Here is a 19381-nt window from a genome sequence, read left to right on the forward strand (position 1 = left end):
AAGGTACACAAAAAACATCGTTTGCCTGTCAAATCATTTGGATTTCCATTCCACAGTCAAATATCGTATGTTTCCTATGCATGGGCGGTAACCACGATGACGTCACTTGGACAATGGAATCCGCAATCGGCAAGTGTTAACCTCCGGTCGAGTCCACCTCTTCCGCTTGACGATAGTGAGGGATGCACATTGACCCCCATACGGACGAAAGGTTTGCTTCCCCCCTCTCTAAAAAAGAAATTGTTTCGTTTAAAATGTCCGCACGGAATCATTTGCGTTTCAGTCGACCACAGCCTCATATTAGTCCTGGTCATGATGGAAAGTTCAAATACCTTAGGTTCGTTCTGTGACTTAGGAATTTTTGCTGTGTTTGGGGTATTAAGCATACAATTAACCATTGTAAGCTCGTATCCACTGGTAAGTCTCCAATGTAATATGTACAATTCCAGTTATTTCATGTTAATCCGCAATTTAAGCAAATCTGTTGTAAAATCGTATTGCTTGAATGCATAGTTTGTTATTCCAAATAATGAGTACGTACACCTTTTTAGCTATTGTTTACATGAAATTCATATCCATATTTAGACATTTTCTAATTGAATATTTAATTTGATTTTATATACAACCCGTTGGAAATGTTTTATTAGAAAACGTTAAAGAAAAGTTGTCAACTTCCCCAAATTTACTGAACTGACATTTCTGATTAAATCAGACGTTTTATATTTCTCTATTAAAATGCATGAAAAAGTATTTAACTAGCAATAACTGAAAAATTTTAATGTTTTCACTATAGTCATGAAATCGCATTGTATGGTGGTTTTTATCCGATTTTCAATATTTTATTGTTTGATTTTTTTTAGTTACAGCAAAACTTCTCTTCCCCTTAGTCTTTAATACACTATGAACCTAATTCCTGTAATACGGTTACATTGTATTTATGATGATTCGAAACGCCAGACATTTTCTGTGACTGAAACTGCAATGATGGCCATTTGACAGCTCTAACAAACTTTCATTTCAGAATTAAAATTTTGCGAACGCTTTCATGTAATTTATTAAGAAGAGAAACTGCATACGGAACAATAAAACTAAGTTAAAATTACTTTCAAAATGTTTAATTTGTTAAATTTTACTTCGGATGATGAATGAGGTTATTCGTATACACACAGTAGAAACTTTCTTATGTTCCAGCTGCTCCATACTGATGTTTGTTTATACTCTCAGAAATGCTTCTTTCTTAAGAAATGGCGCTATTAGAGAATGCATTTTATTAATAATCCTACAAATTTGATGAATTATAAGTAGCAGCAATTATATATGCATCATCAGATATGCACATAGCTTCAAAATAGCTTAAATAGCAATGTATAATTTTACCAATTTGGAAGAAAAATTAAAGAACTAATGCCATATTGAAGAAGAATATCCCTAGGATGTAGTAATATTTTTAGAAAGATACTTACCTCGCAGAATGGCGATGCTTGCCAGACTGCGTGACTGATATGTGGGTTAATAGCATAAAGTATATCTCGACTATGCCGCTCAACCGGTACAGTGGTTAGCGTCGCTGACTGCCGCGCCGAAAGGCCGGTGTTCGAATCCCGGAGAAGGCATGAATGTTTGAAAATCTATAGTGTCGGTGCGGCATGGCGGCACTCTAAATATGCAACGAGCCGCGTGGTTTGGTAGAAGAAGAAAGGGGGAGAGACCCGTGGTGCTCTCCATCAAAATTGGAGGCGGAACTGAGATAAATCGCACTGTCACCAATAAGGTGCTCAAGGCTGTTGCCAACGACAGGCGTATCTTGCGCTCCTTGACACGAGGAATTTCGTGGGCTTGGGATGATGTTACTGTCAGACAAGTGAGCATAAGTAACAACATATTAAAAATTGGGAAAGCTAAGCTAGAGATATTTTAATGTCAACGATAATAAATGGCAACAAAATAAGAATACATGAATAAATTTTTAAAGATATATTGAACACAGTTTATACACTGAACTGGAATTTAAATGGAGCAATATCATTAAATTCCTAAACGTTATGGAGGAGATTGCAATGTTACTTACTTGTAAAACCATGAATTGGTTAACCGTAGATGTAAATTGGGAAATTTAAATTTTGGAAGGAATTATGCGAAACAGTACAACAAAATAACATTTTTGCCGAGCGTTTGATAAATTAATGTAATTCCTAGAAGTATATGGATAACGGATTTAAAACCCACTCTAACATCTATGTGATACTTATATCACTTTACAAAATGCTTTATAACGAGAATTTAAATATTTGTTATTTTATTTCAGAATTTTCACCATAAAATTCAATATTATTTCAATTCATTTCAGTTTAGAAACTATTTATGCTGTAAACCTGAAATTTGAAAGAAAACCACCTAAAACTTACATTATTTTACACTGAGGACTTTAAAATCTGGTCTCTTTAGTCTAAAATAATCTTAAAACAATCTCAGTCTATTGTCAACTTATAAAAAATTATGAAAATGCCTGATTCGACTTTACCTGCATACCCCAGTCTCCAGACCAAAGGTCCTCGAGGGTTTGGTTTATTAGATTACGGCAAAGCACTCGAGGGCTATCTGCCTTAAGGGAGGGACGTCTTTGTGGAGGACTTTTTAAGGGATTTTAAGGGAAACTGGATCGTATACACATTACACATGGGGAAAACCACGAAAACACCCATGCTGGCAGCCCGTTCGCGGGATTCGAACCTCGGACCGAGCTACCAGTGTTCAGCGACGTCATCGCTCGGCCGCTGGTGGGCTCCCCGAAAGGAAAATAGTTCTTTGCGTAATAAAATCACAGTAGTATATTTACACGTAAGTAATTTACTGTTTTTAAAGCGTGGATTGGATAAACGGACATATGTTTAAAATATTTTTCTTTGAAGAAACAACGAAGTTTTATTTAAGTTTTTAACTGAATATTTACTTACTATTATTAGCCCAAAAAGCGTTAGCCTAGAAGGGCTATCAATTCAAAACTGCATTTTGCGTGGATTCCTTTTTTAAACTGTTTCCACAAAATATTATCGCCATGTATTATACTTAAAGAAACTAAATAATGAAGAATCTCCATGAATGCATCAATGTTTCTAGGCTTAGAAAGTAAGAAAAGAGAAATATTATATTACTCCAAACAGGCGTTTTTTCTTTCACATGCACATTTCCAAAGCATTTGGGCTAACGCCACTTGGACAAAAAATATTTAAAAGCAGCGTATCTTTAGAATTTCGAATAGACTGTCTCGTGCGCTGGAGATAAAAGTGTTTTATTCCCTACACTGTTGTCATTGGTCTCTGTAAAATTGTTGAGTTTTTTAATAAAAAATTCGTTACAGTTTCGCAATATATGAAATAAACAATAAAACAAATTCGAAATTCAAAATTCGAGCTTCCAAGGTGCCCATGTTCGGGTGTATGACTACGTTATTCAAAATTTGATAACTCTAGGTACCCTTGTTTTTTCACAATGCGAGAAAAATGCATACGTTAATGTAAGATAATTTAATTTCTTTAAATACAGTACAGGTCCATAATATTTTGTTGCAACAATCTGATAATTGAAACAGCCGTCTATAGTGCTTGAATGCAAAATGCCATTTCGAGACTAATAGCCGTTCTGGGTAACCCGCATTTGGGCCGAAAATTCGCGAATTTTAGAAATTTTCTCATTATTTTCAAATTTTTGTTGCAATTGTTAGTCCAAAAGAGTGTTAGCCTGAATGAGTTATTCGTCTAGAAACGGGATTTGGCGGTATATCACTATAAATATCTGAATCACTTTTTAGATTGTCGCCACGAAATATTATCGCTGTGTATTTGTATTACTTTTAAAGAAATTAAATACTGAAGAATCTGAATGAATTTATGTATGTTTCTGCAATGTGAAAAAACGGCGGTACTTAGAGCTATCAAATTTTAAATAACGTAGTCCTCCATACGAACATGTGCACCTGGAAGTCCAAATTTTGAATTCGAATTTTATATTTCGTATTTTGAAAACTTTAATGATGTTTAAGAGAATTCAACGATTTGAAAACGAGCAATGGCAACACTGTATGGATTAAAACATAGTTATCTCCAACACGCGAGGCTGTATATCGGAAATGTTAAAGATATGGTGATTTTAAATATTTTGTTATCTTGCTATTCAACTGAATTTTATGTGGCGTATGTGCGAAGAACATGATATTTAATTAATAAATTTAACACACAAAGCTTTGAGTATAAAAAGACAAAAATAAATTTTGCAAGCGATCTTACTAAGAAAACTTTACATCGATATGATAATTTGGGAAAAGACTGAAAAAAATAGAAAATGCATGCCAATACATAACACTTCATTGGGAATTCTAAACATTGTTGTTGAATTGTATGGGGCATAAGTGCGAAGAAAATAAAGTACAAAAGTACAAATCTATAAGTGTATATTGACATACGGAAGTATATTGGCAGATAAGTGTATATTGGCATCCCCAATGTACACTTATCTGTGTAAATCTAAAATATTAAAATTTTGAAATTTTAAATTCTTTGTAGGAAATTCGAATAATCTCTGGTAAGTAGTACCCTGTGCAGCCTGAAATCTCAACAAGCGTTTATGAATTTAAGCGATATTTATATCTTTAAAAAGTTTTCAAATTTAAAACTTGCTTATTCGATATCGGCAATTCTATTTATCCACATTTGCAGCAGGACGGAAAAGGGAAAGTATTCTTGACGTTCCTAAATGTGCGTCAGGTGAGAACGGATCCAACATAATGGGCCTGAGATAATGCGGCTCGGACACGTCCAGTACTAGCGATTTCCCATGAAAAGATCATTTGTAAAATTTGTGGACCGATGCAACCAAATGTGCGGGATTAAAAATAATCAATTATACACCATCTGATATTTATTCTTAGCTTACAGATCAACACTAGAATTTGAAGACATTTCTCACCCCCATCTTCCATTCTGCTTGACAGCTATTATTATTTTGGAAGACGATGATGGACGGAGAGTATTTGACTATTTTTGTTTTTCTACGCATGTTTTTTAGTTAAAATTTTCTTCCATATTCTCATACACTTAACATTCTCTCTACCATCATTAACTTTTTCTGGTACGCTACCTTTTAAAGTCGGAGTTTTGATTAAAAAAAAAAAAGAAAGAAAAAGAAAAGGTAGGCAGTCTAATTAGGCCTAGAGGAGTACACAAGTAAAATTTTGTGAAGATAGCACTTAACGTTTTAATTCTGTGGGTGTGCCCAAAGTGGCACACTGATTGAATAGAACTTCGAAAAGAGTGCTGAAACTAGCATTGTTGTCAATGAACTGACCGATAAGATGCGGAGAAACAAAGAATACAGATTATCAGTTGTCCTAGATTATCGGTGAGCTCGATCTGGACACACCTAGCATTTGCCGTTTGATTTTAGGCAAGATTTCAAGGTAAAAATTTAAAACTGATATAAAATAAGGAGATTAGCATACAACCAAAACAATAACATAGAAATTTCTCTTCAAACAATTTCTTTTATACCCTAAAAAAAAATCTGGAAGATTTCTTTGAAAAATGAGAGTCTTAAAAAACTAAACATGGCTAAAATATATGGACCGGTTTGTGTTGAGCTGCCATCTACTATAAATAAAGAAGGTTCAGAGTAATCTATAGTAACCTATAAATCCTTTTTCATTCAATTTTTCTGTGCGTACAGAAGGAAATTTTTAGGTGTGTCTAGACCGGACACACTGTGCCGCAAAGGGTTAATGGCACTTTTATTTTTTCATTGGTATGCTGGAAATATAATAATTTGTCTCTACCATCACTTTAAATAGTGCATAATATTTAAGGCTTAAATTCTGAAGGAGTCCATTAGAACTTGGCTTCTGTACTTCTTAATTTCTGGTTGAAATTGTAACGCCAGTCGGAGTCTCTACTAAGATGAGATCCGGTAGTTTATTTTATTACTTACCTGTTTGTCATTAATTTAACTTTGTTAAATAACTTAATAATTTATTGGTCTATTTAAATTTAATTTAATTTCAATTACTAATTATTACTAATTATTTTATTTTATTTATTCATTTTCATTTTTCCTGACAGCCTTTAAATAGATAGGTCTCGGGCACTTCTAATTTTAAAAATCAAGCCCTAATTTAGATTCACATCAGTGAAGAAGAACTAAACAAAAGTATTTACTATCTATAAATTAGGAAAGAATTTCACCTTACTACTGTTTCTTTTCACAAATGTTCTTCCAACTTCTAATCACTCCATAAATTTTCGTAATCTCTTACGGAAATTTATATATATTTATATATTATTATTTATATAAATTTATATATTATTTATTTATTTAAATTTTTTCCCCCAAAAAAGGGGACTGGAAAATAAAATATTATATCTTTATTAATAAAATATTATATCTTTATTTTATTTTAAATTAGTATGATAAAAATAGTGCAACAGTAATTTCGCTATATAAGTGTGGGAAGTATCAGGAATATACGGTGAAAGCTCCTGTAGCGACCACCTTTGAAAGCGACTTCATTCTTAGAATATAAATAAACACCTGATTGAACTTTAGAGTATACCAAAATGGTATGCAACCAAGGGGTGAGGATAACCGAGAGCAATCGAGTGTACGCGTCTGTTTGTCTTTCTCATCGCATTTCAGCCCTTTAAACATTTCTAACATGTTTTGCGTCTTCAGCAATAGCATGAATGGTTCCATTTTGCAGTCTAATCACCGAAACAAAGAGAATTTTTTCAATATTTAGACGTGATATAAATGTTCGGCTATTGCTAAATTTGGTGACAGTTTTCCCATTAATTTGAAAAGCTACTATTAGCCCAAAAGGGACGTTAGTCCCGAATCGCAAGTTCTCGAAATGACATTTTGCGTTGAATCACAGTAAATGGCGCAATACTTTTCAAATTGTTCACACCAAATATTATGTGCCAATGTGTTATATTTAAAACCAATAAACCAATGTGTTATATTTAAAAAGATTAAATAATAAGAACCTGCATGAATGTATGTATGTTTCTTGCATTGTGAAAAAACAGCGATACCTAGAGCCATCAAATTTTGAATAACATAGTCCTTCACCCGAACATGGGCACCTGGAAGGCCGAAATTGTTTTATTATCCATTTCATTTTTGGAACACTTTAACGAATTTTTGATTAACAAGCTCACAATTTCAAAGCGAGCAATGGCAATATTGTACGGAATAAAACATTTTTATCTTATTTTTTATCAGCGCGCGAGACTGCCTATCAGAAATTCTAAAGATGTACTGTTTTTAAATATTTTGTGATTGAGTTTGATGTGGCGTAAGCGCCAAGAAAGTGATATTTAATAGATTAAATAAACACGAAAAACGTTAATGATAACGAGACAGAAAAGTGTTTTGTAAAGCCATCTAAGTAAGAAAACTGAACATTGATATGATGAACTAAAAAAAGACTGAAAAAATAGAAAAATGTATACCAACATTTAATGCTGTATCGAAACTGGTAGGCTGTGAGCTCAGCGAGTGGCCAAAAAACCTTAATAATACCTTTTGGGTGACGGTTAAAATCTGTAACTTTTTTTTTTTTTTTTTTAATTGACTTAAGCATTTAGTCAGGAGATACAGAAGTTGATTCTAATTTATTCTTCCTTTCGAAGCTGTAAAGTGTTTTACCACTTTTTATGGCCGTCGCTTCATCATTTGGAAACTGTTTATAATTTATGCGATTATCCGAAATTTGAACAGAGTTATCAACTGAAGATTGCCATGTCACTCATCCTGTAATGAATTCGGTTAGTAAAAGATTATATCTAGAGTTCTTTCCTTGAACGTACAGGTAAGGAAAATACGTATTGCTTAAAGCGCTTCAAGCAATACGTGTTTTCCCGTTTCAAGAAACATCAAGTCAACTCTAAGATGAAAAACTTGTAATATTTTAGATAATTTGGTATAAAGTTAGATACATTAAACAAAAACAAAAGGAAAAAATATTTTGAAGACTTTTGCCCCTTTTCTCATGTATATTGCTGCATCAATAAAGATCAACAAAATTCTGTCATGCTTTATTCCATTTGAACAAAGCAGTGTCGTCAATGAATTGGGGAACAAATGGACAATTATAAATACATTCTTCACTTTCCCCTTTATATAGTCAGTAAAAAATGAAATTCCCTTTGTTGATACTGTAGTAATGAACGATGAATGGTATCAGCAACTAATTTCTTGCAGCAGGCATCAAGAGACTTTATTGAGCCAATAAATATTAAAAATACTAAAAAAATATGCAAATGCTTCTCACTTACTTAAAGGCTTTGACAAACTGAAAATTTATGATGAAGACACAGTGATTTATATTACCATAACCTTTCTGTCATATTTTACAGTCGAACAGAGCAGTCATAGTATATATTTCTACAGAAATTCTCCACACGTAAATGATCTCTTTGGTGAAAAGTAAAGCGAAAGGAAACTAATAACGGACTAAATCGCTATTTAATTTTTCTGCTTTCTTTTCTACTATCTGTACATTATTGGTTATTCCAATACAATATGTCCGTGTGACTGTATATATGTTCTACAGTATGCATACTGTTATATAGATTATGCAGATTATATATATTTTAATATTTTTTTGACTTCAGCTATTAGCGACTTTTGTTTCGCACACTGTCGTTAATAAATCTTTCACATAAAATTCTCGACGTCGTGTTCTATCTGATTTATGATGTACCAACTATTTAAATCGACTGTTGCCTGGCCTAGATTTCTTTTAGTTTTAGAGAAAAAAATTAATGTTCTTAATCTCCGATTTCCTCTTCCAACTTTCATTTATGTTCAAAATTTATATTTAATGGAAATATGATTTTGCTTTCAATAAGGTGTCTATAATATTGAGTGCTTTAACTCCCTTCAGATTCCTGATTTCGAGTTATGCCTCAACGACCAACGCATTGATAAAGTTTCCTTGACAAAAATCTTCAGTGTCTGAAACTTTTTTACAATCTCTATATCTCTGTTAGTATAAAATAAAGAATATGTAAGTATACGAGTTTTTTGCACAATGCAGAGACGGACTACGAAATTTGGTCATCTCGAAATGGCACTTTTTTTTTCAAAAATGGGTCTGGATGTTTTTTACAAAATATTGAAATAATTTGTTTTCAATTCTTTACATATATTATCGGTTTATCAGCAAACTAAAATCTCAGAATTTTATTATCGGAGAGAGCGGGAAAAATATTTGAAAAGAATTGATACCGAATTTTTAACACAATTTAATGACAAAATTGGATTTTTGACGAATTTTCAAAAAATCTCTCGATTGTTTTTCGACCATTTTACATCCATATATTAAAAGCGCAGCATCTGAAAATTTATCAGTTGTAAAATTTTCAAATTTTCCTGGGTTACAAAATAAACTCTTCGACTTCTTTTAAAACAAAAAATGATGAAATATATTTCTTAGTAACTTTTCTATTTTTTTTAGTAGACATTGCTTTCCATTTTCTCTTTTACTAGCGAGTTACGTATGCTAAGCTTACATAACTCGTAAGACGAATGTACACCAGATCAACAGCTGGACTCGCAATGGGCTAGACCTACTTAAAATTTGCCTTATTAATTATTGCAGTTTTAATATCCGAAATCTAATTTTCCAGACTATAGTCATTCTATTCTAATTATCATACATTTATAAATACCTTCTCTTGCACCATGTTATAATTTATCTTGCAGTTATTCATGGATCTTAATTCTTTCATTGCATATTCGTGTAATGTTTGTACCATAATAAGAAACTCGTATCTCGTGCAATTACATGTTCATATAAGTTTTACAATTCTACGTAATACTTGAGCACTGAACTCTTTTTTTGTGTGTTTTCAAAAGTTGCTTTTCGCCATACTATCTGCTTTCCCCATTTAAGGAGGCATTATGAAAAATTTTTTATACTGAATGGAAAGAATGTTATTCGTCACTTTTTCTGAGTCTTAAACAATATACATAAAAAAAGAATAAATTTAAATAATGCAGAATGAATATGATGGGTTATTGCGTTTAGAATAAATACTTTACGAATTTGTTCCTTACTGTTAAAACTCAATTTCCAAGGAGAGATATTATAGTTGCTTTCGTTAAATGTATTGCAATCACTTCTGTCTCTCAGATAAGTTTTGTAACTTTTTCGTAACATGCATTATCATGTCTTTTTGTAATTATTCACTTAGCGATATGGAGTTTTAGGATTTCTAACTGGAAGTCTAGAAAAATAGAGATGCCAAATTCTACACCAAGGATCTCTCAAGAAGTAATCCTATAAGAAGATCTACAGTATGGGATTTAAGTTAAGTAATCAAATAAATAAATTCCGCACCGAGTTTTCATATTTCCTCTTTCATTCTTGTTAATTTTTACATTTGGCTCATGTTTCCTTAGTTTTTTCAATGATGGCGATCCGTTTCTGAGGAAAAAACATCATTTTTAAGAAACTACATTAACTTTTCCTGGAATTTTTGTTAGATTTTTTAGTTCCTGAAAATTTATATTTCCTAGAAGCTTCTAAATTCGAGCTTGAAATGTCTCACACATGTTTGTTAGTTCTGCAGTCACGTGCAAAAGTTTAAGCCCAGTAGCCGTTTTCCTGTATTTTAACAGATTACATCATTTTCCCTCGTGATTGATCTCATGGTTTGATTGCATCAAATGATTTCTATTGCTATTAATATAACGTGGTCTCGTTTATCAGTAGTTCGTTTTTGGATTTTGCGTACAGAGTGCTGTTGTATAATTCTTGTAATGGGTAAAAAAACCTTCACTTGCTCTTGCAAAATGAGCAAAAATAGTTGCCCTGCATGACACTGGCTTTTCTAAATGTGAGATAAGTTTGAAGGTAAATGTCAGCAAGACTGGTATGCATCAATCTATCAGTAAATTCAAAATTTCGGGAAATTATACGGATCTTAAGAGAAACGGTCGCTCAAGAAAAACTTGTGCACGTGATGATGGTGTGATAAAAAGGATAATCACTCGATGTCCAATAACATTCTTCGATAAAATTTACAGCTTCTCTGGCTGTAAAGTGTACCAGCATCAGTTCGAGTACTATTTCAAGACGTTTGACTAAAGATTTTGGTTTACTTTCCTATAAACCCGCAAGAAAACCTCGACTTACTCAAAGTATGAAGAAGGAACGACTGACTTTCGCCAGGCAATATCAGAATTGGACCGAACAACAGTGGAGTGCAGTGTTATTTTTCGATGAGTCAAGTGTGCAGCAATTTTCTGCACGTGCTAAATGTGCTGTGCCGCCCATTTGGAAAAAGATATGATGACAAATATACGATTCCGACATTGAAACACCCTCCAAGCCAGATGATATGGGGGGCAATGTCTTCGTCTGCTACTGCTGCTGTATATTTCCTGCCACCTAAAACTACGATGAACGGCAGTGGGTGCTTTAATTTGTTACGTGACAAGTTGAAGTTTCACTTGGATGTTCGCAGATATTCAATTTTCATGCATGATGAGGCTCCGCGTCACAGGGCAAGAAATGTTAAGGATGATCTGAGGGATACTCAAATCCAAGTGCTTATTGGCCAGGTAACGGTCCAGATTTGAATTCCATAGAGAATCTGTGGTGTACTGTGAAAAATCGGTGGTGTACAAGTCGCGGAGATTCTACCATCCAGTGCTACAGACCTTATTGAAGCAATAAAGCATGTGTGTACAGAGATGCCTCAAGCTTACTGTCAGTCTTTTGTTTATAGCATGCCTAAAAGGACTGCAGCAGTGATAAAAAATAAAAGAGGTCCAACAAAATACTGACTGTACATCAATAACCTTGTAAGTCTATTTTTTTTTTCATCTATAGCATATGTTTTTGTTGCGGAATTCCAATAAATCTGATTTTTCCATGTGTGGTCTTGAAAGAAAGAGAAGGATTTAACTCTGAGATTAACATGGTCGATTCAATCTGATAGTGCGGAGTTTAATTTCACTATTGGAAAATCTACAAGGCGTCCTCTAGGAACTGAACTTGTAATGATTATTAATAATATTTTTTTGCTTAGATTTAAGTAGATGTGTTAGCTTTTTTGGAAGAAAGGCAACCTGGGTGGTATCATCAACGAATTTCAGAAGCGAGATTTTGAGTCCGTGTCGTTCCGAGTCTTTTCCTCATCTCCCTATGAAAAGCACAGTTACTTTCTTTTCAGAAGGGAAAAAATGGCGCTGCTTCCTTAAGAAATGTCTAATGACTTATCAAACAGCCATCTGAAATATTTATGACTAGTTACATGATATGCATGTTCAAAGAGATTTTCAGAACATTGACTCAACATTACAAACTGCAATTTGCCAACGACCCGTTCGATGTGCTGGTTATTGTACCACAAGGGTCTATGGAAGGAATGTCTTTAAGTCTTATATCATATCGCTGTTTTCTTGACATTATCATAGAAGTTTTAAGTATTTATTTTCTATATATTCATACATGAAACTTTCTTTATTTATTGAATCTAGAACAGTTGGAAAACATTTTTCCAAAAAAGAACAGAACTAGCGTTTGTAATTTAATGTTTGAAATATATAAATAGTTATTCTTTCTTGTTCGAAATCATTTGAGATTAAATGAATCAATAAAATAAACGCAGAAATTAATCCTCATTTTACATCAGAAATTCATTCTTGGATGAACCGCTGAAACTAATGTAATTTGGAAAGGGTTTAGTAACATAGATCAGTGGGTTATCAATGACAAAATTATCTACACCCAAATATTAACAAATAGTATAAAGACATCGCATTTGGACTTCCAAATTCATATAATTAGAGAAAAGGAAATTTTTAAAATATATTTTGTATTCTTACAACTAGTAACAGCAATTAATAGCATATTGACAAAATTTAATTCCCTGCTGACGTCACTCGATAGGACACATTTTGTTTATTTTTGCAGATTCCTTTCACGAACGGAAATCGGTGTGAAAACTGATTTCCCAGATTTCTCTATGATACTTCGAGAAATTACGTAGCTCTCATTTTCAAACATTCTGAATAGCTGAGGTATGAAAGCATGGAAATCTTGAAATAGGAAAAGTTTCAACAAACTAAAGCTGCCTGTTTGCTTTCAGTTATCCATTTCGTTATTTGCACTAATATAGCATTTCTTAAGCTTTTCCATTTAATATACAAATAATGCAATAAATTTTTGAAAAATGTGTTGTGACTTTTAACGAAAAAAAAAAAATATAGCCTTGCTGTTTAAGACAGCTCATCATTAAGGAATTCAGATGATACAAATGATTTTCAGCGAAGTGAGCAGTCATTTAATAGAAAATTCTGGAAAATGGTCTTTTGCAGCATTCTCGATGCCATACCTTGCCGCACAAAATTCTATTAGTTATTCAAAACTGCATTCCAGACGTGCCATATAATAAAAGTGGAACATATTGTGTTCCAGTATTTCATTCGCAGAATAACAAGTTGGATTGTGAGAATGACCGGACAATAGATCTGGTCGCAAAATATTTTTCATTTTGCAGTCAATGATGCATGGAACTCACAAGTGAATAAAATTTAAAAGTCAAATGGTGACAATTCGTGTTATTATTTTCTATGTTTCATTCCCTCCCCCAGTGGATTGCAGTGGTGGAAACACTTGTTTGCAACGGAAGCGTTTTTTATGGGATGGCGGATGGTCGGTATGAAATATTCATTAAAGCGACTTTTCCTGTATTTCACATATTCTGATATCCGCTATCGGATGTCTAAAGTATCAAATAATAATAATTGAAATTGAAACATGTTTTCTGAGAACAATATTAATTTTTTAATAATCTTGGTATCTATAATGTTAGGTGATGCAGGAGCTTGGTTACTTTTAATTCTATGCTGGCTAGGAGAGTCGGAAACTCACTGCTATTTATAGACAATAATAAAATTCGTGCGACTTATAATTAAGATATACCATGCCTCTCGAAACATCCAGGACCTCTGAAAACTTCATAAACATGACATTGTGACTATTATAAATGAAACTGGGTATCGGGGTCATCAGTAGTCTGTGTAGTATGATCAGAAGGTGGGTGAAAGAACTTGTCTATAGAATGCGTAACTTGTAGTGTTCTTGGATAATTTTTACCTTCTGTGATTAGGTAAATACTTTGCATAAATTATGTTCCAAAATTTCTAAAAGGAAAGCAAATGAATTCCCAAATGAATAAAAATTTCTTTTTAAAATTTCTTCTGTTTATATGGATGCATTAAATTTTTGGTAAAGCTTCTACTCTCTGCATACACGTAAAATAAATCTATAAACAGTGCAAACTGTGCTACAAATTTTAGTCACTTTGTTATCTGGAGTATATCCCTTTATTTATATGAGGACGATTTTATTCTTCACAGTTTTATCACATGTTTCACTGCTTATTTTGCGAAACTGCGAAACTATATCAATCACCAGTGTAGACTAAAGGCTGATTATACAATGCAGTGAGTAACTATTGCTGGAGATAAATTTCTTGAAACTTGATACCTTCTTTAATTGTACCAATGATGAAGTTTAGTTTTGAAGAATCTTGTGATTCCATGCAGTTTCTGTAGGATTTCGGGAAATCCGAATCAAAATTTGGAAGTGTTTTTTAATACCATGTAGAGTCCATTTCATTCACTTTTGTGTGAAAACTAGAAGAGTAGTAACTGCACAGAAGAAGTATTAAAAGTACCCTTTATTAACTCTTTAAAATTTATAGTGCATCAACTCGAAGCTAACAAACTTCGCCTCTTCTTGGACGGTAAATGAAATTCAGATAACGAAACTAAAGCTTTGAAAATATGTACAAGTTATATAACTACGCTACAGGGCTCAGCTAAATCTCGTTTCTTAACCCCGTCGAAAACTAGTGGCAGCAAATAAATGCAATTAGGCCACGCGAACCAGCAATAACTCTGGGAGCAAACGTTTAAACAGCAGAGGTGAGGCAGTAGCCTAACTCTCTCTCTTTCCTACAGAAACTCCGTTTTTAAACTCTTTCTTCAACGTCGAATTTTCATTCCTTCACGCGCGCTGCCAAATTTAAATATTCCGGCACTGACAATTTATGGGAATGAAGGCTTATAGGAAAGAATAACAAATTAAATAAAATTGGTTATTTAAAATAAATATAAATCCCTACAACCATATAAACCACAGAGCCAAAAATTTAAAATAACTAATATAATAATTTTTTGTTCCTGCTATATTGAAAAATTATTATTCTCTTGAATAATAAATTAATAACTATACTTATGAAACTTTCGCTGAAGTTGTTCTTAAAAAATTATAACGAAAGAAATATTTTCTTTCATTTTTTGACATAAAGTGAATGCGATCTTAATATATTTTGAATGGTTTTTTAACATTTACTTTTCCATTCTCTAAAATTTTATAATTTTATCGAAAACGAAATCCATAGTTTTACGGGTTGAGTAGACAAAATTGAGATTTCTCAAAGGAAACTGGCTCGTATTTCATGTCATAGGTAGGAAAAACTACGAAAGCTATCAAGCAGCCGATTCATTCTCCAGTATTAGAGCCTGAATCGAAATATAATTGTTCTGCACTCTTATTTAATTCCCCCCAGTGGGATTCAATATCCAATAGAAAAAATTTCCATGTAATTAAAATTTCCGCTTCTTAATTAATTCCAGCTATTTATTATCCCTTATTACAAAATAGAATGTATTTTGTAAAGTGTAATAATTTTTGTTTAATAAAATAGGATTGGCTGGATGCGAAGAATTTTCATCTAAAAATGCCATAGTCTATTTTTTATTGAGTGTATCACACTTAAACGAAATTTATGTGGTTGTAATACAGTTTAATCTCACAAATTTTGCTGCATTATCTAAATGATTAAACTGATATTTAAAAAATATCTATTGTTTACATTACGCTTTTAGTAGTTTAACTACAAATAAATCAATATTAATCTTTCGAAATCGAAATAGTCCGGTAGTTAATTTTAAAGACTACATTTTTAGTTATAATAAGTATTTCATAATTCGTTTTTTAACATTCCAGTGAATAATTTCCTAAATTTTCAATAGCATATATTAATAGAATCGTTGTTAATAATTTATAAATTTTAAATCATTGATTTGCCAGCACGGGATTTGAGAATTTGCAAATTGTCAATGTAATTTGAAGAAATAAATGGGCCTAAATAGATTGTAATATCAATGAACATTTTTAATGATAGAGATTAACTTAAGCATAGTTGCGTACAGCAGAGAAAAAGGGCGAAGAAGTAAGAAAGATATACATATACATACATACGTAATAAAAAGTTACATCATCATCACCGAGCGGATAAACGCGAACGGCGCATGCGTCAGGAGAAGCTCTCTTAAGCTAAACGTCGTATTATAATTTATGATACAACAATCCCCCTTTCGACGTTTGGCGGCTGAAAAAAAAAAATAAACATTAATCATTTACAGTTATTCCAATTAATTTACAGCACTTAGAATGTTTCGAAGCAGTTTTGTCAGTACATGTTTTTGTCAGTACATCAGCAGGCATTTTCTCTGTTGGCACATATTTAACGTCTATTTCATTTCTTTCATAAATTTCACGAATGAAATGATGTCTAATATCTATGTGTTTAGTGCGTGAGTGATAAACAGCATTTTTCATAAGCTTCTGTGCACCTTGATTATCAATGGTTGGATAATCAGCAGTAAAATTTAATTCTTTAAGGAAACGACGTAAATAAACTGCTTCTTTGGCACTTTCTGAAAGACTGATGTACTCTGCTTCAGTACTTGATAATGCAACAGTTTGTTGCTTTCGTGATTCCCATGTTATCGGATTTCCAGCTAGCTTGAATAGGTAACCTGTATACGATTTTCTAGTATTAACATCAGACGCCCAGTCGGCATCGGTATATCCAATAAGTGCTTTTCCAGTCTTTTGAAATTTTAAACAATAATTTTTAGTTCCTTTTAAGTATCGAAGAACGCGCTTTGCAGCCAACCAGTGTAATTTTCCAGGATTGTTATTAAATTGGCTCAGGTGATTGACGGCATATGTAATATCCGGCCTAGTAAACACAGAAAGATACATAAGCGAACCAATTAGACGGCGATAAGGTAAATTGTTCATTTCTTCCTTTTCAGTTTCAGGACACATTTCTTTACTTAATTTTACACTAGGATCTAAAGGAGTTGCTACTGGTTTTGCATCTTGCATACTAAACCTTCGTAGAATATTATCAACATATTTCTGCTGAGATAAACTAATAGAATTATTATTTACATCTTGATTAAATTCTATTCCAAGACAATAATGAAGTTTGCCTAAATCTTTAACATGAAATTCTTTAGAAAGATAACCTTTAAGTTCAGCATATAAATCACAGCTATTTGTTGCTACTATTAAGTCATCAACATATAAAATTAGAATTAACTCACCTCGAGATGTTTTCATCCTGTATACACACTTATCTGATTGTAATGGTTGTAATCCAAAGTTTTTTAGTTTTTTGTCTAATTTTTCATACCGCTGTCTTCCACTTTGTTTCAAACCATAAAGAGACTTTTGCAAAGCATAAACATAATCAGGATTATTTGGGTCTTCAAAACCTTTAGCTTGTTCCATGAAAATTTCTTCTTTTAAATCTCCGTTAACATAAGCCATAACAAAATCTAGCTGATATAACATAAGGTCTTGTTCAGCACTCTATGCAATCACAGTTCTTATAGAACTTGCTCTGGCTACTGGAGCAAAGGTTTCATTGAAATCAATTCCAGGTTCTTGTGCAAATCCTCTAGCAACCAATCGAGCTTTTCTCTTTTGAACTGTTCCATCTGCATTATATTTCGTTCTAAGAGCCCAGCGACATCCTATTATCTTTTTGTTCTGTGGTCGCTTTACTAATTTCCATGCACCATTTTTAACAAGTGCTTCATACTCAATTTGCATAGCCTTATGCCATTCTTCAGCATAACTTCCATTTAATGCTTCTTCTAATATCGGATTTGTATCTTCTTCAGCAATTTGTGCTTCTTCCTTTTCTATGTTTATATTGTGGTACTCCTTTTTTGGTGTTCCTGGCTTCCCAGTCTTGACTTTCTTTGGACGACCTGCCCCCTTTTTAATCTGCATTTCAGGTATTGCTTCGGAATCAGAATCTTCATTATCAGATGATTCAGCAGATGCTTCTGCCATATTAGAGGGGTCTTCTGTTATTTCATCAGCCGATATTTGCTTTACATTCAGAGGTTCTTCCTTCTTTTTATCAGGAATATTTTCGAGAAATAAAACTTCTAAATCTTTATCATAATTAGTACAGTTTTCAAATTCATCAATGAATTTAACATCTCGGCTTATAACGATTTTTCTGAAATTTTTATTCCACAGCCTGTATGCTTTCGATTCATTTGAGTATCCTACAAATATATGTTCTGATCGAGGATCGAATTTCCCTTTAGACCTTTTATTAAGTACAAAACATTTCTTTCCGAATACTTTGAAGTGAGATATAGTTGGCTTGATGCCAAAAAATAACTCATAAGGTGTTTTGTTTACTCCCAGGCTTCGATTCGGGCAACGATTACGAATATAAACAGCACAGTTCAAGGTTTCAGCCCAAAAGGATTGGGGAGGATTACTTTGTAGTAACAAACATCTGGCCATTTCAGTTAAAGTGCGGTTCATGCGTTCAGCTCTCGAATTCTGTTGAGGAGTCATTGCAGAGAATTCTCGTTTAATTCCGCATTCTTGAATATATTTATTAAATTCTTCTCCGCGATATTCGAGACCGTTATCAGTCCGAAGGATTTTATTTTCTTTCCTAGACGATTTTCGACCGCAGCTTTGTATTTAATGAATGCATTTTTCACTTCATCTTTAGTTTTAAGAAAACTGACTTCGACATAACGCGATTTGTCGTCTATGAAAGTAACAAAATAACGCAAACCAACATGGGATGAGACTCTCATAGGTCCACACAAATCTGAATGAATCAAGTTCAGTAATTCATCACTTTGAAATTTTGATTCTTTTTGAAAAGGTTGCACAGTTTGTTTACCTCGGATACAGACTTTGCAGTCTTTTAGAGATTCAGTGTTATTAAAATTTAAATTTCTAACCATGTTATCAGACTTAAGTCTTTTCAAATCAGACTCATTTAAATGACCTAATTTAAGATGCCACTTTACAAAATCACTTACCTGTGCTATTGCAGCTGTTTCAGTGCTTGGAAGTATATAATAAAGATCACCATGACTAATAGCCTGCACTAGTATAGATCCATTTGGTTCTATTATTCTAGCATGTCGTTCTGTAAAAATCACTGAACGATTATTTGCAGTAGCTTTA

At 32.9% G+C, this 19381-nt stretch overlaps 1 protein-coding gene across 1 annotated transcript in view; it reads left to right on the plus strand.

Moving 5' to 3' along the window:
* The first annotated feature begins 295 nt into the window (after positions 1-295).
* LOC146996253 (uncharacterized) overlaps positions 296-19381 on the plus strand; it is a 60940-nt gene continuing 41854 nt past the window's right edge. Inside the window, exon 1 of the mRNA XM_085820560.1 lies at positions 296-417. Within this exon, the coding sequence (XP_085676686.1) occupies positions 313-417 (105 nt within the window). The 5' untranslated portion in view covers positions 296-312. The remainder of the gene's footprint in view (positions 418-19381) is intronic.

Source organism: Stegodyphus dumicola, chromosome 7 (genome assembly GCF_044657685.1).
Source record: "Stegodyphus dumicola isolate Sdum_Otavi_A_Nest chromosome 7, ASM4465768v1".
Taxonomy (NCBI): Eukaryota; Metazoa; Arthropoda; class Arachnida; order Araneae; family Eresidae; genus Stegodyphus; species Stegodyphus dumicola.